Here is a 21,108-nt window from a genome sequence, read left to right as displayed (position 1 = left end):
GCTTTGACGTCACGAGGCAGCCGTGAGTGACACCACGGCATTCAGGATTGGCCGAAATGAAACCGAAACCGGGTGTGGGAGATTCTCGAGTGTCTCGTATCGCGGTTGTGCTCAAGGCGGCGGCGGCGGGGATCCGCCGTTCCTCCCGATCCTGCTCCCGATCCCGGTACCGGTGCCGGTGCCGGTGCCGGCAGCGGCGGCGGCCCGGCCGCGCCATGGGGCCGGGGCTGCTGCCGCTGCTCCTCCTGCTGCCGCTGCCCTGGGCAGGTACCGGCTGCACCGGGACCGGGTGGAACCGGGAACGAGGGGTCCGGAAACGGGGGAACCGGAGGGCACCGGCACTGGGAGGACTGGGAGGAACTGGGAGCGGGGGTCCGGAAACGGGGGAACTGGGGGACACTGGGAGCGGGGGGACTGGAGGGAACTGGGAGCGGGGGGTCCGGAAACGGGGGAACTGGGGGACACTGGGAGCGGGGGGTCCGGAAACGGGGGAACTGGGGGACACTGGGAGCGGGGGGACTGGAGGGAACTGGGAGCGGGGGGTCCGGAAACGGGGGAACCGGGAGGGCACCGGCACTGGGAGGACTGGGAGGAACTGGGAGTGGGGGCATCGGGGCGAACCAGGACTGGGGCGAACTGGGAGCTGTAGGACCAGAAAGGGGGGCACTGGGACCAGACTGGGGGCACTGGCACTGGGGGGGAACCGACAGTGGTGATACTGGGGGGAACTGGGACCAGACTGGGGGCACTGGCACCAGGGGGGCACCAGTACTGGTGATACTGGGGGGAACCGGTGCCGAGGAGACTGGGGGGCGCTGGGATGCCCCAGCTCTGCCCCAGGGTTGATACGAGACCCCCGAGACCCCCCACGGGGAGGGGGGGGGGACAAGACTGGGGACCCCCTGCCCAGTGGCCACCGTGTGCCCGGGACCCCCTGAGTCCGGCTCCTGCCCCTCTTTGGGGTCCCCCCCCCGAGGGGAGTCTCGAGTGTCTCATATCGAGGTTGGGCCGGGAGGGATCGGGCTCCCTGGGGAGGTGGAAGGGAGTCTGGATGGGGGGCTGGGGGGGGGAATGCCTGGGTCCCCCCCCCAGCCCCGCTGACAGCAGCCCCCAGCGCTGGGCAACGTGGGGGGCTCAGCAGGTGCGTGCTACTGCCACCACCGCTGGCCCCTGCGGCCCCCCCAAAACGTCCGCCTGCCTGAGCTGGGGGCCCGGGTGAGCCGGGTCGAGCTCTGCCCCCACCACGTGCTCAGGTGAGGGGCGACGGGACCCCCCCCAGGACCCCAGCACCCACCCAGCACCCTGCCATTCCCAGAGACCCACCCAGACCCCCAATACCCCCCCAGAACCCCCCCCGGGACCCCAGCACCCACCCAGCACCCTGCCATCCCCAGAGACCCACCCAGACCTCCAGCAGACCCCCGGGACCCCCGCCAGGACCCCAGCACCCACCCAGCACCCTACCATCCCCAGAGACCCACCCAGACCTCCAGCAGCCCCCCGGGACCCCCGCCAGGACCCCAGCACCCACCCAGCACCCTACCATCCCCAGAGACCCACTCAGATCCCCAATAGCCCCCCAGAGCCCCCCAAAACCCCCGAAGACACCCTGAGATTCCCCCCTCGAGACCCCCTGGGACACCCAACACCCCCAGAGCCCCCCAACAACCCTCAGAGACACTCCAAGATCTCCCTTGAGACCCCCGGGACACCCAACACCCCCAGAGCCCCCCAACAACCCTCGGAGACGCCCCAAGATCCCCCCTCCGAGACCCCCCGGGACACCCAACACCCCCAGGGGCCCAGCAGGAGCTGCCATCCCCCCCCCGGCCCCCGGAAACAGCCGGCGCTGCCAGAAAACAGGAACCAGCACCCACACAACACCGGGCTGGACACCCTGGGGGGGGGGTGGAAGGACCCAGCCCTGTAGATGGGGGTGCTGGGCCCTATAGATGGGGAGATTGAGCCCCATAGATGGAGGGAGCTGGGCCCTATAGATTGGGGGGGACCAAGCCCCATAGATCTCTGGGGAGGGGGCTGGGCCCTATAGATGGGGGCGCCTGGACCCTATAGATTGGGGGAGACCAAGCCCTATAGATGTAGGGCCTGGACCCTATACATTGGGGAGGACCAAGCCCCATAGATGGGGGGGCTGGACCCTATGGAGAGGCTGGGCCCTATAGATGGGGGGGACTGAGCCCCATAGATGGGGGACCTGGACCCTATAGACTGGGGGAGACCCAGCACCGTAGATGGGGGGGGGCTGGACCTTATGGAGGGGCTTGGCCCTATAGATGGGGGTGACCGAGCCCCATAGATGGGGGGCCTGGACCCTATAGACTGGGGGAGACCCAGCACCGTAGATGGGGGGGGGCTGGACCCTATGGAGAGGCTGGGCCCTATAGATGGGGGGGACTGAGCCCCATAGATGGGGGGCCTGGACCCTATAGACTGGGGGAGACCCAGCACCGTAGATGGGGGGGGGCTGGACCTTATGGAGGGGCTTGGCCCTATAGATGGGGGTGACCGAGCCCCATAGATGGGGGGCCTGGACCATGTAGACTGGGGGAGACCCAGCACCATAGATGAGAGGGGCTGGACCCTATGGAGGGGCTGGGCCCTATAGATGGGGGGGGCCTGGACCCTATAGATAGGGAGGCACCAAGCCCCATAGATGTGGAGGAAGCTGGACCCTATGGAGCCCTATAGACAGGGGACTGAGCCCCATAGATGGGGGGGAGGCTGGACCCTGGCGGGGTGGGGGGGGCTGGACCCTATGGAGAGATCGAGCCCTATAGATTCGGTGGGACCGAGCCCCACAGATACAGAAGCTGAGCTTGGCCTGAGTCCCATGGACTGGGGGGGGGGTCTTTGCCCCATAGATGGGCAGGATCGTCCCCCTCCATGCCCCATAGGGGCCCCCTGTGCCCCATAGCAGCCCCCTATAGCCCCCTCCGGTCCCCCCCGCCAGGTTCCTGCTGCCCAAGCGGCAGCGGTGGATCTGCGGCCTCCAGGACTCGCCGTGGGTCGTGGAGCTGCTCCAGATCTGGGAGAGCAGAGGTAGGTCCCTGCCCCACACATGGGGGGCGGATGGGGATCCCCGGGGCTGCCCCACATGTTGGGGGGGTGGAGGGGGGCCCCCAGGGCTGCCCCACACATAGGGGGCAGATGGGGACCCCTGGGGCTGCCCCACACGTTGGGGAGCAGAGAGGGACTCCCAGGGATGCCCCACACGTAGTGGGGCAGACAGGGACCCTCGGGGCTGCCCCACATATGAGAGAGGCAGATGGGGACCCCTGGGGCTGCCCCACACGTTGGGGAGCAGAGAGGGACTCCCAGGGATGCCCCACACGTAGTGGGGCAGACGGGGACCCTCAGGGCTGACCCACACGTGGGGGGGGCAGACGGGGACCCTCGGGGCTGCCCCATATGTCAGGGGTGGATGGGGACCCCAGGGGCTGCCCCACATGTGGGGGGCAGAGAGGGCCCTCGGAGATGCCCCACATGTGGGGGGGGCAGATAGGGACCCCCCAGGGCTGCCCCACACATGTGGGGAGACCATTAACCCTTCACGGCCCATCCTCTACCCCCCCTCCCCAGAGGCCCAGAGACCCCCGGATCCACCCCCCAGCAGCCCCACAGCGCCAGCAGCACCCCCGGGCAGCCCCACGGCAGGCCGCAGTCCCACGGCAGGACCCCCGGGCAACCCCACGGCGGGCCAAAGCCCCACAGACACCCCCAACTTGACAACCGGCCCCCCGGCCAAGCCCCGAAACGAGGGGCTGAGCTGGGAGGCCCAGTGGCTGGCGTTGCCCCCCGCACTGGAAGGCTGGCACAGCCGCCAAGCCATGGGGCAGGACCCCCAAGTGCCGCCGCCGCTGCCACTGCCCACCATGGGGCCGGACCGGCCGCCGGCCGTGGGGCTGGCCGTGGGGCTGGCCCTGCTGGGCGCCGGGCTGGGTCTCGCCAGCGTGTTGGTGTGCCGAGGGCGCCGCCGTGGGGCAGGACCCCCCCCGGCCTGCCCCACACGTGTGGGGCCCCAGTACGACCCCTGCGAGGTGCTCTGAGACGCCCGGCGAGAGCTTCCCGCGAGGGACCCAGGCATCCGGGTCGGGTTAAGGGGAGGCGAGAGCGGCGAATAAAGACCGTACGCTGCCCCAACACGCGTGTTTCCGTGTGCCGTGGGGCGGGCGAGCCCCCCCATCGCGCCCACCGGGCGGTGGGGGTTGGGGGCGCTGGGGAACACGCGTGTCAGGGCGCACACGCGTGTCAGGGGGGCTCACGCGGTCCCCAAGGCCACCGCGGTTTCCCTTTATTTCGGCCACCGGCACCCAGCGGTCACACGTGTCCTGGCGGTAATGGCGTATCCCCGGGGTTGGGGGGAGGATCACGCACGTGTCTGTCGCGTGTCCCTAGCATGACGGCACGTGTCGGAGCCATGCGAGCAGGTGTCCTTCCTCCAGCGTGGCGGGAGAGCACACGTCGGGGCGGGGGGAAGTCCGTCGCGTGAGCTCGCGTGTTGGTGGCGCAGCCCTGCGGTGCCGTCGGCAGGACATTGCGTGTTGGTGGCGTGTTGCGGGCAGGAGACGGTGCGTTCGGCCTCCCTTGCGTGTTGGTGGGGTGAGATCACGTGTTGGCGGCACACACGCGCCCCGGGCACGTTGGCGGCGTGAGCTCATGTGCCCACGGCGTGGCAAGCGTGTGGCTGCGTTCCTGGCATGAGCTCACGTGTCCCTGGCGTGTTAGTGGCGTGTTGCTGGTGAGCCACGGCACGTCTGCACTGTTGGTAACACGTGACTGTTGCTTGTGTCTTGGCGTGTCCGCGCCCCTGGCGCGTTGCTAGCACAAGGTCACACGCCGATGGCATGCTGCTGGCACGGGACAGCGTGTCAAAGGCACATCCGTGGCCTTGGCGCGTGGCTGGCGTGTTCCTCGCGTGCACCAGGGACACCAGCCCCCGCGCAGATGGCGTGTGGTGGGGAAGCCCCGCATGGCATCCGTGTGTGCAGCACACAGGTGACGCATGTCCTTGGCATGTGGCTGGCGTGTTTCTCCCATGCAGACACCCGCGGCGCGCAGGGGACACCAGACCTTCGCAGGCAGCACGCAGTGGGGAAGTCATGCAGCGTGTCCGTGTCTCCGGTGTGTGAGCGACACGTGTCCTTGGTGTGTCCTTGGCATGTGGCTGGCGTGTTCCTCACATGCAGATGCATGTGGCGCACTGGAGACACCGGACCTTCACGGGCGCCAGTGCGTCCGTGTCCCCGGCGCGCGGGCAACACGTCCTTGGTGTGTCCTTGGCATGTGGCTGGCGTGTTCATCCCATGCAGACCCCTGCAGCACACCGGAGACACCAGACCTTCATGGGCGATTCCGCATCCGTGTCCGTGGTGCACAGACAACACGTCCTTGGCATGTCCTTGGCGTGTGGCTGGCGTGTTCATCCCGTGCAGATCCCTGCAGCACACCGGAGATACCAGATCTTCACGGGTGGTGGTGCGTCTGTGTCCGTGGTGCACGGACAACATGTCCTTGGTGCGTTCTTGGCGTGTGGCTGGCATGTTCATCCCGTGCAGACCCCCCAACGGCGCGCTGGGGACACCAGACCTAGACGGGCGGCAGTGCGTCCATGTCGCCGGCACACGGGCAACACGTCCTTGGCGTGTCCTTGGCGTGTGGCTGGCGTGTTCATCCCACGCAGACCCCCACAGCACGCCAGGAACACCAGACCTCCGCGGGTGGCACGCAGCGAGGAAGCCACGCGGCGTATCCGTGTCCGTGGCGTGGCAGTGATCCGTGTCCTTGGCGTGTGGCTGGCGTGTTCATCCCGCGCAGACCCCCACGGCATGCCGGGGACGCCAGACCTGCACGGGCGGCGCGCGGCGGGGAAGCCACGCCGCTCAGGGCTCCAGCATCTGCTCGCAGGCGCGGGCCAGCTCGCCCAGCTTGAGGCGGGCGTAGTCGACGCGGTTGAGGGCCATCTGGCAGGCTTTGCGGGCCGAGTAGCTGGAGCCCTCGTGGGGCTGCCCCGTGGCTACCTGGACAGGAAAAGAGGGGTCAGGGGTTTCAGGGTAGGGGGGGACCCCCCACACTCCCTCCCTCTCTCCCCCAAAAAGCCCGCCTCCCCCCCCCCCCGGCCACCCACCTGGGTGAGGTAGCGGATCTGGGCCGAGAGCTCAGACTCGACCTTCTGGACGGCGGCGCTGAACTGGGCGGCCTGGCGCTCCAGCAGCCGCTCGGCCGCCTTCTCCTTCGACAGCTCCAAGATGACGGTGCCTGCGGGGAGGGGGGGGGACACATACATGACACACGTGACCCCTGACCCTTCACCCCTGACCCCTGACCCCCACCAGCTCGGGAGGCCCGCAGAGGTCAGGCCTAAGCTGTCACCGCGGGGACAGGCCGGAGGGCTCTGCCCCGCCCCCCCCAAGCCCCACCCCTCCAGCTAAGCCCCGCCCCCTCCGGATAAGCCCCACCTCCGTCAAAGCCACGCCCCGTTCTGGAGGCCCCGCCCCGGCAGCCCCCTGTACTTAGGGGAGATACACACACGCGCACACCCCGGGATGCCCCGCCCATCTGGAAGCCCCGCCCACTGGATGCCCCGCCCCTATGGAGGCTCCGCCCACCGGCACTCTGCAGGGAGGCCCCGATCTCGCGCTCCAGGTCCTCCAGCACCCGCAGCCGCTCGTTCGCCACCCCGTAGCCCGCCATGGCCCGCGCCGGCCGCCGTACGGCGCCGCTTCCGCTTCCGGCTGGCCCCCCCTTCCCGCGCATGCGCCGAAATCCTCCGGCGCCGCCTTTCCCCTTCCCCTGGCCGCACTACAACTCCCGGCGGCGCGCGCAACGCGCCACGTGACTCGGAAGCGATGGACTAGGGCCCGCCTGGCCGCGCTCTATGGTGCAATGGTCCTCCAACGCCGCTCTGTGGTAGGATCTCTGCGGCGGGAGTCGTTCGAGGGTGCCTTCTGGAGGAGGCCGCTCTAGGAAAAGTCTCGATGGCCAATGGTCCTCCAGTGTCCCCAAATTGGGCTGGGGAGGGGGGGACACGGTGGGTTCTTGTGCCTCTCCCCCCTCCCGGCCCCAAAAGAACTCAGCTTCACCCCAAACACGAGTCAAAGTCTTTATTCACCCCAGTCACATCCCCCCCCCTCGCCGCGTCCCCAAAGAGGGGGGGGAACCCTGACCCCCTCCCATGTCACACATAGCCACGGGGAGGGGGGGACACAGGGCCCGGGGGGGGTCCCTACACGTGTCGTGGTGGGGGGAAAACCCCCAAAACAGCTTTAAAAATTAATATACATATAAACAGTGCGGGGGGGGGCAGCAGGGGGCGGCCGGACGGACACGGGGAGAGGGGTGGCGGGGTAATGCCCAGTCGAGTCCAGTGCTTGGGGGTGGGGGGAATGGGGGCCCCCCCTGGGGTCACCCTAAAATTCCCCCCTCCCCACGGGTGAGGGGAGGGGACGGACCCCCCCCAAATTGGGGGGAGGAGGGGACGGACATTCCCCCCCCCTTACAGCAGTCAGATGGGGACGGGTGAAAGAAATAGGGGGGTAAGGGGGAAAAAAGGGGGTCTCCAGGGAAATGGGGGGGCCCCGGGGGTGGCGGGGGGCCCCCCCTAGCAGAACTGGTCCTCGTCGTCCTTCTCGTCCTTGAGCCCCTTGAGTCGGAGGCGGGCGAAGTCCTCGAAGACAATGTCGTCGTCCGGCCCGTAGCTTTTTTTTTTGCGGGGGGGGTGATGGGTGAGGGGGGCACCCCCACAACCCCCCCCATCAGCCATGGGGCACCCCTCTTCTGCCACCCGTGGGCACCCTGAATCCGGCCTCTGGATTGTGGGGACCCCGCAAATCCACCCCCCATGGATGCCCCCACGTCCCCCCCTTCAATGGGGACCTCCCAAATCCACCCCCCGTGGGCATCCCCATATCGCCCCCTTCAATGGGGACCCTCCAAATCCACCCCCCTGTGGACACCCCCATGCCCCCCTATGCAATGGGGATCCCCCAAATCCACCCCCTGTGGGCACCCCCATGTCCCCTCTTCAATGGGGACCCTCCAAATCCACCCCCCTGTGGACAACCCCATGCACCCCTATGCAATGGGGATCCCCCAAATCCACCCCCATGGGCACCCCCACATCCCCTCCATTCAATGGGGACCTCTCAAAACCACCCCCCTGGGCACCTCCATGTCCCCCTCATTCAATAGGGAACCCCTCTAAATCCACCCCCCTGGGGGCACCCCCACATCCTCCCCATTCAAGGGGGCCTCCCCCAATCCACCCCTGCTCCCGGAAGACACCCCAAACATGCCCCTCTGGGCACCCAGGGGGTACTTCTGCCCCCTGGGGGGTGTTTTTGCCCCCCCACAGGGTGTATTTTTGCCCCTGGAAGGAGGGTGTTTCTGCACCCCCCGACACTCACTTGGTCTCGAACTCGATGAGGTTGGTGTCGACAGGCGCGTCCGTCTCAGGGAGGGCTGGAGAGGGACACAGGGTGTTGGGGTGACACTTGGGGGGGACCCTGAGACCCCCCCCTGGGGGCATGTCCCCCCCCGGGGCATGTCCCCCCTTGGGGTAGCTCTGGGGACCCCCTCAGTCCATCTAATCCCCCCTGGGGTGTCTCTGAGGCTCTCCCAAACCTCATGTCTCTGCTGGGACAGTGGGGTGACTGGGGGGGGGACATCCCCCTCCCCTGTGGCCCCCCCCAGGGGTGTCTGTGGCCCCCCCCAGCCCCATGTCACCTTCCCCCCCCGGGGTTAACCCTTACCTGACTGCGGCCGCGGCGGGGCGAAGGGTTCGGGGGGCTTCGGGTGCATGAGGACGAAGGGCAGCTCCACCGAGACGTCCCTGCGGAGGGAGGAGGGGTGAGCGGGGGACACAGCGGGGACAGGGGAGACACAGGGACATGCAGGAGGGACACGGGGACAGGGGGACATAGGGACAGGGGATATAAGGGGACATGAGAGGGAAATGGGCGACATGAGGATACAAGGACACAGGAACATGCAGGGGGGACATGGGGACACAGGGATGGGGGATATGGGGAGAAATGGGGATATGGGGGGACACGGAGGGACATGAGGGGACATGGGGACATGGGGATAAATGGGGAAATGGGGATGTGAGGGGAAATGGGAGGGATATGGGGGGACATGGGGGACATTGGGACACATGGGGGGACATGGGGACACAGGAGGCACAAACATCTGGGGACACAAGGATATGGGGATATGGGGGGGACAGAGATATAGGGGGACATTGGAGGGACATTGGGGGACACAGGGATATGGGGGACATGGGGACATGCAGAGGGGACATTGGGGACATCTGGGGACACAGAGATACTGGGGGGAAAAGGGGATATTGGGGGGAAAAGGGGATATGGGGGGACACAGGAAGGACATGAAGGGGCTCGGGTGGGGAATCACGTACCCGCCGCGGGCCACCACCAGCTTCACCTTGACGCGGTAGGACACCAGGATGCCCAGCACCTCCTTGTTCGCCCCCTCCTTGACGCTGCGGGAGACGGTGAGGGGGGCAAATACACCCCCAAGGGGGCAAATGCCCTGGGGAAGGGGGGTAAATGCCCCCCCAGGGGGAGGTCCCCACCTCTTGCGGGGGGGACTGCAGGAGGGACCCCAACACACCCCTGTAGAGCCACCTCCTCCCCCAATTCCTCTCTTTTTTACCCCCCGGTCTCTAGTTTTGCCCCTCCCAAGCCTGATTTGCCCCCCACATGGTGCTGGGGGCTCCATGGGGGGACATTTGCCCCCCCAGGCCCCCCCATTTGCCCCCCAGCCCCGCATTTGCCCCCGCCATGGCCCTCCCATGGTGCTGGAGATCCAACAAGAGCGTGTTTGTCCACCTGGACTCTCATTTTGCTCCCTGGACCTGCCCTCACATGATGTTGGAGACTCCATGGAGGGACATTTCCCCCTCCAGACTCCATATTTGCCTCCCCAGGCCCCCCTATTTGCCCCCCAGCCCCGCATTTGCCCCCGCCATGGCCCTCCCATGGTGCTGGAGATCCAACAAGAGCGTGTTTGTCCACCTGGACTCTCATTTTGCTCCCTGGACCTGCCCTCACATGATGTTGGAGACTCCATGGAGGGACATTTCCCCCTCCAGACTCCATATTTGCCTCCCCAGGCCCCCCTATTTGCCCCCCAGCCCCGCATTTGCCCCCGCCATGGCCCTCCCATGGTGCTGGAGATCCAACAAGAGCGTGTTTGTCCACCTGGACTCTCATTTTGCTCCCTGGACCTGCCCTCACATGATGTTGGAGACTCCATGGAGGGACATTTCCCCCTCCAGACTCCATATTTGCCTCCCCAGGCCCCCCTATTTGCCCCCCAGCCCCGCATTTGCCCCCGCCATGGCCCTCCCATGGTGCTGGAGATCCAACAAGAGCGTGTTTGTCCACCTGGACTCTCATTTTGCTCCCTGGACCTGCCCTCACATGATGTTGGAGACTCCATGGAGGGACATTTCCCCCTCCAGACTCCATATTTGCCTCCCCAGGCCCCCCTATTTGCCCCCCAGTCCCACGTTTGCCCCCGGCACGGCCCTCACATGGTGCTGGAGGCCAGGTTGGTGTCCTCGTGCTTGAGCTTGCCGTCAAGCGCCAGCCCCCGCTTCTCGCGGTTGTTGCTCAGCAGCGGCGTCAGGGTGTACACCTTGCAGAAGGTGGCACTGGGGGCCACCTGGTCGCTGGGGACAGAGCCCGGGGTCAGGGGACAAAGCAGGCAGGGACGCGGGGTCACCCTGGGAGGGTGATTCGGGGTCAGGGGAGGTCGGGTCACCTTTAGTGGCAGGGGGTTGGGGACGCCTCTGGGATATGGGGTCTCCAGGGGCATTGGGGGGGCCCAGAGCGGAGCTGGGGGGTGACAGAGGGTTGGGGGGTGATAGGGGAGTTTAGGGGGCCTCAAGGGGGCATGGAAGTCCCCGAGGACCAGCTGGGGAGCCCAGAGGGGGTCTCTGGGGGGTTTTGAGGGTTTCTGGGGTCAGTTGGGGGTCCTGGATGGGTTTTGGGAATCCTTGGGTGGGGGTGGAGGGGGTCCTAGGACTGTTTGGGGGTCCCCCGGGGGGTTCAGGGGTCCTGGGGTGGCTGGGGGGGGGTCCCAAGGTGGTTTGAGGGTCCCTCGGGGTGGTTTGAAGGGGCCTCGGGGGGGTCGGAGTGCCGGGGGTGGTTTTGAGGGGTCCAGGACGGTTTGGGTGGTCCTGGGGTGGTTTGGGAGCCCCCCAAGGGGGTCCTCCAGAGAGGTTTGGGGGGTTCTGGGGGGGTTGAGGGGTGCCGGGGTGGTTTTAGGGGTTCCCCATGGTGGTTTTGGGGGGTCCCCGGAGCGGTGGAGGGATCTCAGGGGGTTTGGAGAGTCCTCGGGGCAGTTTGGGGGTCCCGGCAAGGTTTGGAGGATCCCAGGGCAATTTGGGGGTCCCCGGGGTGGTTTGAGGGTCCCCCAGGGGGGTTGAGGGTCCCCCAGGGGGTTTGGGGGTCCCCAGGGGGGTCAGGGGGACTCACTCCTGCTCTATCTGGGCCACGGGACACTTGTACTGGGCCGTGCTGAAGAGGCAGATGTCAGCGAACTGCCGCACTGCGGGGACAGCATCAGCGCCCGTCGGGGACACGCGCGACCCCCGAGTCCCTTCCGTGTCCCCCCGCATCCCCCACGGCCCCTGTGTGTCCCCTGCTTCCCCATGTCCCCAATATCCCCCGTGTCCCCACTATGTTCTTCTGTGTCCCCCCGCATCCCCCCTGTGTCCCCAGTGTGCTCTGTGTCCCCTGTGTGCTGTGTCCCCCCATGTCCCCCACATCCCTGTATCCCTCAGGTCCCCCATGCCCCCATGTCCCCCTCGTGTTCCCTTGTGTCCCTCAGGTCCCCCATGTCCCTCAGGTCCCCCATGTCCCTGTGTCCCCCTGTGTCCCGATGTCCACCCATGTCCTCCATGTCCCTCGTGTCTCCTCACGTCCCTCAGGTCTCCTGTGTCCCCCTGTGTCCCCATGTCCCCCATGTCCATACATGTCCCTCTATGTCTCCCATGTCCCCTCATGTCCCTCAGGTCTCCTGTGTCCCCATGTCCCTCATGTCCCTCAGGTCCCCCATGTCTCCCCGTGTCCCCCATGTCCCCCCACATCCCCTACCGGAGACCTTGACACGTTTGATGCTCTTGCTGGAGTTGTTGGTGACGTGGACGTTGACGTTGAGAGGCTCTCCATGGTAGTAGAGCTAGGGGGCATCGGCTCAGCACCGGCCCCACGGCTGCCCCACGGCGCCCACACTGCCCCACGGCACCCAGCCTGTCCCATGGTGCCCTTAACCCACCTCCAGGAGCCTCCCCAGACCCCCTGCCCCACATCTGGGACTCCCAAACCACCTCCCTACAGCTTCCCACCTCCCTGCCCCACACTTAGGACCCCCAACCCCTTCCCTGTGGTCCCCCAGCCCCCTGCCCCACTCATAGGACCCCCAAACCACATCTCTCCAGACCCCTGCCCCACATCTGGGACCCCCAAACCCCCACCCTACAGCTCCCCAGACCCCTGCCCCGCTCATAGGACCCCCAAACCACATCTCCCCAGACCCCTGCCCCACTCATGGGACCCCTAAACCCCCTTCCTACAACTCCCTGGCCCCTGCCCCGCTCAAGGGACCCCTGCCCCACATCTCCCCAGACCCCTGCCCCACTTATGGGACCTCCAAACCTCCTCCCCACAGCTTCCTGGCCCCTGCCCCGCTCAAAGGACCCCTGCCCCACATCTCCCCAGACCCCTGCCCCACTCATGGGCCCCCAAACCACCTCCCCACAGCTCCCCAGCCCCTTGCTCCACTCATGGGATCCCCAAACCCCCTCCTCACAGCTCCTCGGCCCCCTGCCCCACATCTGGAACCCCCAAACGCCCTTCCCACGCACCCCACCCCACACATAGGACCCCCAAACACCCACCCCCTCGCCCCCCCAGCGCGGGACCCCCCCCACCTCCTTGTCCAGCGAGGCCTCGAGGTGCAGGGAGCGTTCGGACATGAGGAAGTGCCGGGTGGTCTCAGCCGTGGGCTGGGGGCCGGGCTGCTCCGGGGCGTATTGCACCTTCCTGATCACCAGGCGCACTGAATTCCTGGGGGGCGAGCCGGACGCCTGGGTCCCCGCGCAAAGGGGACCTGCATCGATGTCTGGGGTGCTGCGGGGTTGGGGGGGGGGACGGGGAGGGGGGTTCAAGGTGGAGCTGGGGCAGCCGGGTCGGTCGCTACCTTTTGTGGATCTTTTCCTCCAGGGATTTAGCGCAAAACGCCCGGATTTCGAAGTCGACGCCGCAGGCCTGGGGGGGGGGGGATACCCCGTAAGTGTCCTGCCCCCCGCCCCAATTTCCACCCCCCCACCCTCCAGCCTGTGGTCTTCGCTGTCCCCCTGACCCTGAGCTGCCCGCTAGACCCAATACCCCCCAAATCCCCCTTCCCCCCAGACCCAATATCCCACCCCAAACCCCCGTCTGCCCGGTCCCGATACACCCCAATCTCCCCCTAAAAGCCCTGTCCCCCCAATGAACCCCAATAACTCCCCCTCAATTCCCCATCTCCCCCAGCCCCAATACCCCCCTTAACCCCATTATCCCCCAGTAGCCCCCCAAGCCCCCCCATTAACCCAACAGTCCCCCGTAACCCCTTGTCCCCTCCAAGCCCCTCTCCCCCAGCCCCATTAGCCCCCCCAATAATCCCTTGCACCCCCCCAAGCCCCCAGCCCCTATAGCTCCCATAATCACCCAGCCCCATACCCCCCAAACCCCTCTATTCCCAGCCCGACCCCCCCTATCCCCCTCAAAAGGTTGATTCCCACCCCCCATAGCCCACCCAGCCCCATAGCCCCCCCGTCCCCTTGTCCCCACCTTGCCGGTGTCCTCGGGGCCAGGCTGCAGCGTCACCGAGCAGGGCAGGTTTTGGGGGATCTGGCGGGGGGGGCAAGAGAGGCTGGGGGGGTTAATGAAGGCAGGGGGCTAACGAAGGGGTGCAGCCAGGTAATGAGGCGTCGGGGGCATCGAGGGGGTCCGGCTGCCCCCCCCAGCCCCCCTCCCTGCGACGGGCTCGGGGGTCAGAGGGAGGATTTTGGGGGTGCTGGGAGGCCAGGATGGCCATGGGTCTGGCTGTGGGGCAGGGGGACCCCAGGGCAGCTATGGGGCGGGGGACATCAAGGTGGCCATGGGGCCTGCTATGGGGCAGGGAAGGGGGGCAGACGCAGGTGCAGCCCCCCCGGGGCTGGGTGCAGGGCCTGCTATGGGGCAGGGCACACCGGGAAAGGGGGCAGATGAAGGGTGCAGCACCCCTGGGGCTGGGTGCAGGGCCCGCTATGGGGCAGGGCTCACCGGGAAGGGGCAGATGCAGGGTGCAGCACCCTCGGGGCAGGGTGCAGGGCCTGCTATGGGGCAGGACTCACCGTCAAGGAGCAGATACAGGGTGCAGCACCCTCGGGGCAGGGTGCAGGGCCTGCTATGGGGCAGGACTCACCGTCAAGGGGCAGATACAGGGTGCAGCACCCTTGGGGCTGGGTGCAGGGCCCGCTATGGGGCAGGGCTCACCAGGAAGGGGGGCAGACACAGGGTGCAGCACCCTTGGGGCCAGGTGCAGGGCCCGCTATGGGGCAGGGCTCACTGTCAAGGGGCAGATACAGGGTGCAGCACCCTCGGGGCAGGGTGCAGGGCCCGCTATGGGGCAGGGCTCACCAGGAAGGGGCAGATGCAGGGTGCAGCACCCTTGGGATCGGATGCAGGGCCCGCTATGGGGCTGGCCGTGGGGCAGGGCTCACCGTGAAGGCGAAGGGGTAGGCATGGGCACCCAGCTTGCGGAGCAGGCGCTCCTGGAGGCGCGTGGGGGGCCGGCGCTCCTCGGGCAGCGGGGGCACGGCCTGGCAGGTGGCGGCGAAAAGGTCCTTGCGGAAGGACAGGCCCAGCACGTCCAGGTCCTCCCGGCCGTAGCGGAAGGCGCAGGTGAGCGTCACGAACACTGCGGGGACAGGGGACAGCCGCCGTGGGGCCCAGGCGTCCTGGCGTGCATCCCCGTCCCCCCCCACCCCGGCCCCGTTATCCCCCTCACCTTTCCGGTCCTTCAGGTATTCGGGATCCACCAGCACCACCCCGTCTGTAAGGGAATGGGGAGGGGAGAGTCAGGGCAGGGGGTCCCCGCTGCCCCACTGCTGCCCCACTGCAGCCCTAGACCCCCCCCAAATTCCACTGCTGCCCCACTGCACCCTCAGACCCCCCCAAAGCCCACTGCTACCCTATGACACCCCTAGACCCCCCAAACTCCACTGCTGCCCCATAGCAGCCCCTCTGCTGCCCCACTGCACCCCCAGACCCCCTCAAACCCCACTGCTGCCCCACAGAAGCCCCACTGCACCCTCAGACCCCCTCAAACCCCACCGCTGCCCCACTGCAACCTCAGACCCCTCCTAAACCCCACTGCTGCCCCATAGCCCCCCCATGCCCCAGACCACCCAAACTCCACTGCTGCCCCACAGCAGCCCTAGACCCCCCAAACCCAATCCTGCCCCATAGCAACCCCTCTGCAACCCCATTGCACCCCCAGACCCCCCAAACCCCACTGCTGCCCCACTGCAGCCCCTGTACACCCCCAGACCCCTCTAAACCCCATAGCAGCCCCTCTGCATCCCCAGACTCCTCCTAAACCCCACTGCTGCCCCATAGCCAATCCTGCCCCATAGCAGCCCCTCTGCAACCCCATTGCACCCCCAGACCCCCCAAACCCCACTGCTGCCCCACTGCAGCCCCTGTACACCCCCAGACCCCTCTAAACCCCATAGCAGCCCCTCTGCATCCCCAGACTCCTCCTAAACCCCACTGCTGCCCCATAGCCCCCCGTGCCCCCAGACCTCCCCCCACTGCTGCCCCATTGCAGCCCCACTGTGCCCCCAAACCCCACTGCTGCCCCCTCCAGGGCCCCCCAAACTCCACTGCAGCCCCCTCTGCCCCCCCAAAACCCATTGCTGCCCCATTGCACCCCCAGAGCCCCCCTCAGACATCTCCGCTGCCTCGTTGTAGCCCCTCCCCACCCCCAATTACCCCCCCTCCAAACCCCACGGCATCCCCCTCACCCGAAAATGCCACTCACCCACAGGGTCCACCCGGTCCAGATGATCCACGAAATCCCTCTTGCCTAGGTAGACCGTGAGCTGCAGGAGGGGGACAGACAGGGGGGTGAGGACGTGGGGTCCCGATGTGCCCCTACCCCCCCCCCCCAGTAAGGGGTCAGCAGCCACACCCACCCCCGAAATGAAGGAGACATCTTACGGGCTTCCCCACACCCCGCCGCCCGCGCAGGGCTGAGCACGTGCACAACTCGTGTCGCGGGTGTCCGAGGAAGGAAACGGGGGCGGGGGGGGGGAAATGGGGAAGGAGGCCACAAAGTCGGGGCTGGCAGAGGGGGGGTCTTGGCCATCGCAAGGTGTGTGTGTGGGGGGGAACGACAAGGGGGTGGTTTCATCTCCCTCCCCCCCCCAATATTGCCCCCCACCCCAGGGTCTCACCTTGCAGTTGGGGCTGGACTTCTTGAACACCCTGTGGGGAGACAAGAGGGGTCAAGATGGGGTTTTTTTGGGGGGGAGGATATGTGGATTTTGGGGAGAGGGGTCTTTTTTGGGGGGGGAGATTTTGAAGGAAGGGATTTGGGGAGAGTTGGGGGGGCTCCTCACCCCTCAGCACCCCAAAAAGGCCTCTCAGAGCCTCCCCTGCCCCCCACCCCGGTTGCTCAGCACCCCCACAAACATACCCGACCCCCCAAAATGCCCCGTATTGCCTCAAGCTGTCCCCAAAAGGACCCGGAGCCCCCAACTCACTTGCTGACCCCCCCCCCAGAGACCCCCAAATCCCACCCGGGGCCCCCCCCTCAAACCGCTTCCCCCCCCCAAAATGGGGCCTGCTGCGGCCTAGTCAAGCCTCTGGGGCCTAGCCCGTTGCCATGGTAACTGCACCCTGGCAACCCCCCCCCCGGCAATGGGGTGGGGGTGGGTGACGTATGGGAACTTCCCCCCCCCCCCCGGCAACCTGACCCGGACTGGGAGCTACTGGGGGGCACTGGGAGGGGGTGGCGGGAGCGACATGGCGCTTCCTGTTTTGCTTCCGCGGGCAGGAAGCGGCGGTGGCTACGGGCCCCATGGCGGCCCTGATCGTGGGGGGCGGGGGGGGGGGAATATGGGGCTGCCCCCCACCGGGGCGGCGGTGGTGGCCCCCAGGCGCTGTGGGGCAGAGGGGCGTCCCCGCCCCATAGCTGGGGGCAGGGGGATCCCAGAAGCTATGGGGCGGGGGGGGTCCCCAGTCGCTGTGGGGCAGAGGGGTGTCCCCGCCCCATAGCTGGGGGCAGGGGGGTCCCAGAAGCTATGGAGGGGCAGCGGGGATCCCTGCCCCATAGCAGGGGGCAGGGGGGTCCCAGAAGCTATGGGGCAGGAGGGGTCCCCAGTCGCTGTGGGGCAGGGGGGGTTCCCACCCCATAGCTGGGGGCTGGGGGGTCCCCAGTTGCTGTGGGGTGGGGGTGGGGTCCCTGCCCCATAACTGGGGGCAGGGGGGGTCCCCAGTCACCGTCAGGCAGGGGGGGTTCCCCGCCCCATAGCTGGGGGCAGGGGGGTCCCCAGTCACCTTAGGGGGAGGATGCAGCCCCCCAAGTGGGGGTCCCAGTGGAGCGAGGCCGCCCCGAATTCAGGGTGTCCCCATCCCCCCTCTCCCACCTCCCCCCCCCCCCCCCACGGCAGTGGCACTTCCTCCCCATCCCACTTCCTCCTCCCACCGCATCGCTTCCCCTGGCCCCCCCTCCCCAAAGCCAAAGTGGGGCGGGGGGGGGGGGCGGCGGGTGGTGCCAAGGGGGCCCAGGCATCCGGGCCCTGACGTCCCCTCCCCAGCGCCAAATATCGACGAGGGACCCAGGCGTCCGAGGGTGGGGGGCAAAAGTCCACTTTCGACACCCGGGTGCCGCCAGCGCCGCGGGGAGCCCAGGCGTCCGGGCGCGCTGTGTCCCCCCCGCCCCTTCCCCATTGGGACCCAGGCGTCCGGTGGAGGGGGGGGGGTGTCAAGGTGAAGCCCGCAGGACACCTGGGTCCTCGGCCTGGTTCTAGGTGGGAAATGGGTCCCCGGTGGGGGGGGACACGGGCTCGGTTCCCCCGTCCCTGACCCTGATTTTTGCACCCCCCCAGCAGCGACACGGGCCGAGCGCGGTGCAAAGCCCAGGGTCCTGCGCGGTGCAAAGGGGCCGTGCATGGTGCAAACCCCGGGGTCGTGCACAGTGCAAAGGGGCCGTGCACGGTGCAAACCCTGGGGTCGTGCAAGGTGCAAACCCCGGGGTCGTGCACAGTGCAAAGGGGCCGTGCATGGTGCAAACCCCGGGGTCGTGCACGGTGCAAACCCTGGGGTCGTGCACAGTGCAAAGGGGCCGTGCATGGTGCAAACCCCGGGGTCGTGCACGGTGCAAACCCTGGGGTCGTGCATAGTGCAAAGGGGCCGTGCAAGGTGCAAATCCTGGCGTCCTGCACAGTGTAAACCCTGGGGTTGTGCACGGTGCAAATCCTGGGGTCCTGCGCGGTGCAAAGGGGCCATGCATGGTGCAAACCCCAGGGTCATGCACAGTGTAAATTCTGGGGTCGTGCACGGTGTAAACCCCGGGGTCGTGCACAGTGCAAAGGGGTCATGCACGGTGCAAATCCTGGGGTTGTGCACAGTGCAAAGGGGCCACGCATGGTGCAAACACTGGGGTCGTGCACAGTGTAAATTCTGGGGTCGTGCATAATGCAAAGCCCAGGGTCCTGCACAGTGTAAATTCTGGGGTCGTGCACGGTGCAAAGAGGCCGTGCAAGGTGCAAAGCCCGGGGTCGTGCAAGGTGCAAATCCTGGGGTCCTGCACGGTGCAAATCCCGGCGTCATGCAAGGTGCCAACCCTGGGGTCGCGCAGGGCGCAAAGGGGCCATGTACTGTGCAAACCCTGGGGTTGTGCAAGGTTCAAACCCGGAGGTTGTGCAAGGTGCAAACCCTGGGGTCCTGTGCGGTGCAAACCCTGGGGTTGTGCAAGGTTCAAACCCGGAGGTTGTGCAAGGTGCAAACCCCGGGGTCCTGTGCGGTGCAAACCCTGGGGTTGTGCAAGGTTCAAACCCCGGGGTTGTGCAACATGCAAACCCCAGGGGTGTGCACCATGCAGATCCTGGGGTCATGCATCGTGCAAATCCTGGGATCGTGCACCATACAAAAGGGCCGTGCGCCGTGCAAACCTCAGGGTTGTGCATCATGCAACCCCCGAGGTCGGGCACTGTACAAACCCTGGTGTAGCACTGCATGCAAATCCCGGGGTTGTGCACCGTGCAAAGCCCAGGGCCATGCAAAGCGCAAATGCTGGGGAGGGGGACGCGCCGTGCAATGCCCGGGGGGGTTATTTGCAACCCGCGCCAGGCACCGTGCAAACACTGGGGAGGGGGACGTGCCGTGCAATGCCGGGATCGAGGGGGATCTATTTGCAAGCAGGGCCCCAGTGCAACCCCAGGCGGCTGTTTGCAACCCTGGGCCGTGCCGCTTGAACGCCCTTGGGGGTGGGTTGCGGGGCGGGGGTTGAGGGGGGCATGCACCCTGTAATCCCTTTTTTTTGGGGGGGGGTTGCAAGCTGGGGCCCGTGCACCGTGCACCGCTGCCTGCACCGCACCGCTCGCGACGGTTTCATGGCTCCCCCCCCACCCCGCTTCGCCGCTTTCCTCCTCACCTGGTGCCGGCCTTCTCCCCCATGCTGGGAGGGGGGGACGTGGGGAGGGGGACGCAGGGGGAGTCCTAGGCGGGGGGCACGGGTCGCCCGTCCCGGCTGCAGGGTGTCGCGGGCCAGAGTGCGGCCATGGCAGGCCGAAGGTCACGTGGGCCGAGGCAAGGCAGCCAATCCAGGGTCGGGGGGGGGACAGCGACGTCACCCGGGGCTGGGGACAGGGACACACACACACACACACACACACACACACGCACACACACACACACACACACAGCTGCGACACCCGAAACGGGCAAAGGGGAAGTGACTGTTTCCAGGGTGCCCCTCACCCCACCCCGGCGCACCCGGGCGTGCGGCCCGTGGGAGGGGAGGGGCGTGCACGGGTGTTGGCTGCCGGGCGTGCAAGGCCGTGGTGCGCGGGGGTGCACGGGGCATGCAAGGCTGTGGTGCACGGGTGTGCATGGGGTGTGCAAGGCCGTGGTGTGCGGGTGTGCACAGGGCGTGCAAGGCCATGGTGTGTGGGTGTGCACGGGGCGTGCAAGGTCATGGTGCATGGGTGTGCATGGAGCGTGCAAGGCCGTGGTGCACAGGCATGCAAGGCTGCGGTGCACAGGCGTGCAAGGGGTGTGCAAGGCCATGCTGCATGAGTGTGCATGGGGCGTGCAAGGCTGTGGTGCCTGGGTGTGCACCAGGTGTGCAAGGCCCTGGTGCACGGGCGTGCAAGGGGTGTGCAAGGCCATGCTGCATGAGTGTGCATGGGGCGTGCAAGGCTGTGCTGCACGGGTGTGCATGGGGCGTGCAAGGCTGTGGTGCACAGGCGTGCAAGGGGCGTGCAAGGCCCTGGTGCACAGGCGTGCAAGGGGTGCATGAGTGTGCATGGGGCGTGCAAGGCTGTGGTGCACAGGCATGCAAGGGGCGTGCAAGGCCCTGGTGCACGGGGCGTGCCAAGCTGCGGCAGGCGGGCACGCTCATGCATGTGCCGCATGCCCGCCCGCACACGCGTGTGCGTGCACGCTGTGCGTGTGCCGCTCCCAGCCCCGCCAGCTACACACAGGCCACTGGTGGTTTCCCCCCAGGCACAGGCCTCCCTCCCACCATGGGAGCTGCCTCTGGGTCCCCATGAGACACCCAAACAGGCACCCAAGAAGTCTGTTTCCAGGCCCCCCCTTAAATGCAGGTATTTCCAGCCAGGCCCCTCAATGGGGGTTTCATGGCCCCCAGGGCCAGTCCTCTAGCTGCTGTGGCTATTTCAATCCCCTGCCCCACCCCAGTGGCCAGTTCTCCCCCCCACCATAGCACTGGGCCATGGGAGTTTCAAGGTCCCCCAGGGCTAGGTCCTTTCCCAGTTGCACTGGACTGGATGTTTCAAGCCTCCCCAGG

General features: G+C 67.1%; 3 protein-coding genes across 7 annotated transcripts; 1 reads left to right on the top strand and 2 right to left on the bottom strand.

Annotated features, from left to right (window-relative positions):
• The first annotated feature begins 14 nt into the window (after positions 1-14).
• Positions 15-5,542, top strand: LOC138063891 (uncharacterized). Of its 3 annotated transcripts, none has more exons than XM_068924007.1 (4): positions 15-267; positions 1,115-1,253; positions 2,972-3,060; positions 3,601-5,542. In XM_068924007.1, the coding sequence occupies exons 1-4, from the start codon at positions 57-59 to the stop codon at positions 4,065-4,067; spliced, it is 906 nt and encodes a 301-aa protein (XP_068780108.1). In that variant the 5' UTR covers positions 15-56; the 3' UTR covers positions 4,068-5,542. The 3 variants fall into 3 exon arrangements, with proteins under 3 accessions (XP_068780108.1, XP_068780110.1, XP_068780109.1); XM_068924009.1 differs by having other exon boundaries at positions 29-267; positions 1,142-1,253; XM_068924008.1 differs by having other exon boundaries at positions 29-267; positions 1,139-1,253.
• MED11 (mediator complex subunit 11) lies at positions 4,290-6,831 on the bottom strand. Its single transcript, XM_068924010.1, has 3 exons — positions 6,627-6,831; positions 6,146-6,276; positions 4,290-6,038 (listed from the first exon to the last, which is right to left on the bottom strand). The coding sequence occupies exons 1-3, from the start codon at positions 6,772-6,774 to the stop codon at positions 5,901-5,903; spliced, it is 417 nt and encodes a 138-aa protein (XP_068780111.1). The 5' UTR covers positions 6,775-6,831; the 3' UTR covers positions 4,290-5,900.
• A 275-nt stretch (positions 6,832-7,106) lies between these two features.
• On the bottom strand, positions 7,107-20,060 carry ARRB2 (arrestin beta 2). 3 transcript variants are annotated; one of them, XM_068924005.1, is made up of 15 exons: positions 19,732-20,060; positions 16,529-16,559; positions 16,114-16,174; positions 15,079-15,123; positions 14,792-14,988; positions 13,878-13,937; positions 13,246-13,313; positions 12,977-13,112; positions 12,141-12,225; positions 11,520-11,592; positions 10,574-10,711; positions 9,434-9,517; positions 8,769-8,848; positions 8,424-8,478; positions 7,107-7,715 (listed from the first exon to the last, which is right to left on the bottom strand). In XM_068924005.1, exons 1-15 carry the CDS (start codon positions 19,752-19,754, stop codon positions 7,619-7,621), a joined length of 1,233 nt encoding a protein of 410 aa, XP_068780106.1. In that variant the 5' UTR covers positions 19,755-20,060; the 3' UTR covers positions 7,107-7,618. The 3 variants fall into 3 exon arrangements, with proteins under 3 accessions (XP_068780106.1, XP_068780105.1, XP_068780107.1); XM_068924004.1 differs by having other exon boundaries at positions 10,574-10,765; positions 19,732-19,906; XM_068924006.1 differs by lacking the exons at positions 16,529-16,559; positions 19,732-20,060 and adding an exon at positions 16,293-16,315.
• Positions 20,061-21,108: the final 1,048 nt, after the last annotated feature.

The sequence above is a fragment of the Struthio camelus genome, chromosome 37, assembly GCF_040807025.1.
Source record: "Struthio camelus isolate bStrCam1 chromosome 37, bStrCam1.hap1, whole genome shotgun sequence".
Taxonomy (NCBI): domain Eukaryota; kingdom Metazoa; phylum Chordata; class Aves; order Struthioniformes; family Struthionidae; genus Struthio; species Struthio camelus.
Note: the sequence above shows the minus strand (reverse complement) of the source record. Positions and strands in the feature narration are given on the sequence as shown.

Coding starts and splice junctions, on each gene's coding strand:
- LOC138063891 (XM_068924007.1), top strand. CDS start 57: ATGAAACCGAAACCGGGTGTGGGAGATTCTCGAGTGTCTCGTATCGCG. Junction 1,254..2,971: donor TGCCCCCACCACGTGCTCAG/GTGAGGGGCGAC, acceptor CCCCCCCGCCAG/GTTCCTGCTGCCCAAGCGGC. Junction 3,061..3,600: donor CCAGATCTGGGAGAGCAGAG/GTAGGTCCCTGC, acceptor CCCCCTCCCCAG/AGGCCCAGAGACCCCCGGAT.
- MED11 (XM_068924010.1), bottom strand. CDS start 6,774: ATGCGCGGGAAGGGGGGGCCAGCCGGAAGCGGAAGCGGCGCCGTACGG. Junction 6,277..6,626: donor GGCCTCCCTGCAGAGTGCCG/GTGGGCGGAGCC, acceptor CCCTCCCCGCAG/GCACCGTCATCTTGGAGCTG. Junction 6,039..6,145: donor AGATCCGCTACCTCACCCAG/GTGGGTGGCCGG, acceptor TTTCCTGTCCAG/GTAGCCACGGGGCAGCCCCA.
- ARRB2 (XM_068924004.1), bottom strand. CDS start 19,754: ATGGGGGAGAAGGCCGGCACCAG. Junction 13,938..14,791: donor CCTACCCCTTCGCCTTCACG/GTGAGCCCTGCC, acceptor CCCCCCCGCCAG/ATCCCCCAAAACCTGCCCTG. Junction 8,849..9,433: donor CTGGTGGTGGCCCGCGGCGG/GTACGTGATTCC, acceptor CTCCCTCCGCAG/GGACGTCTCGGTGGAGCTGC.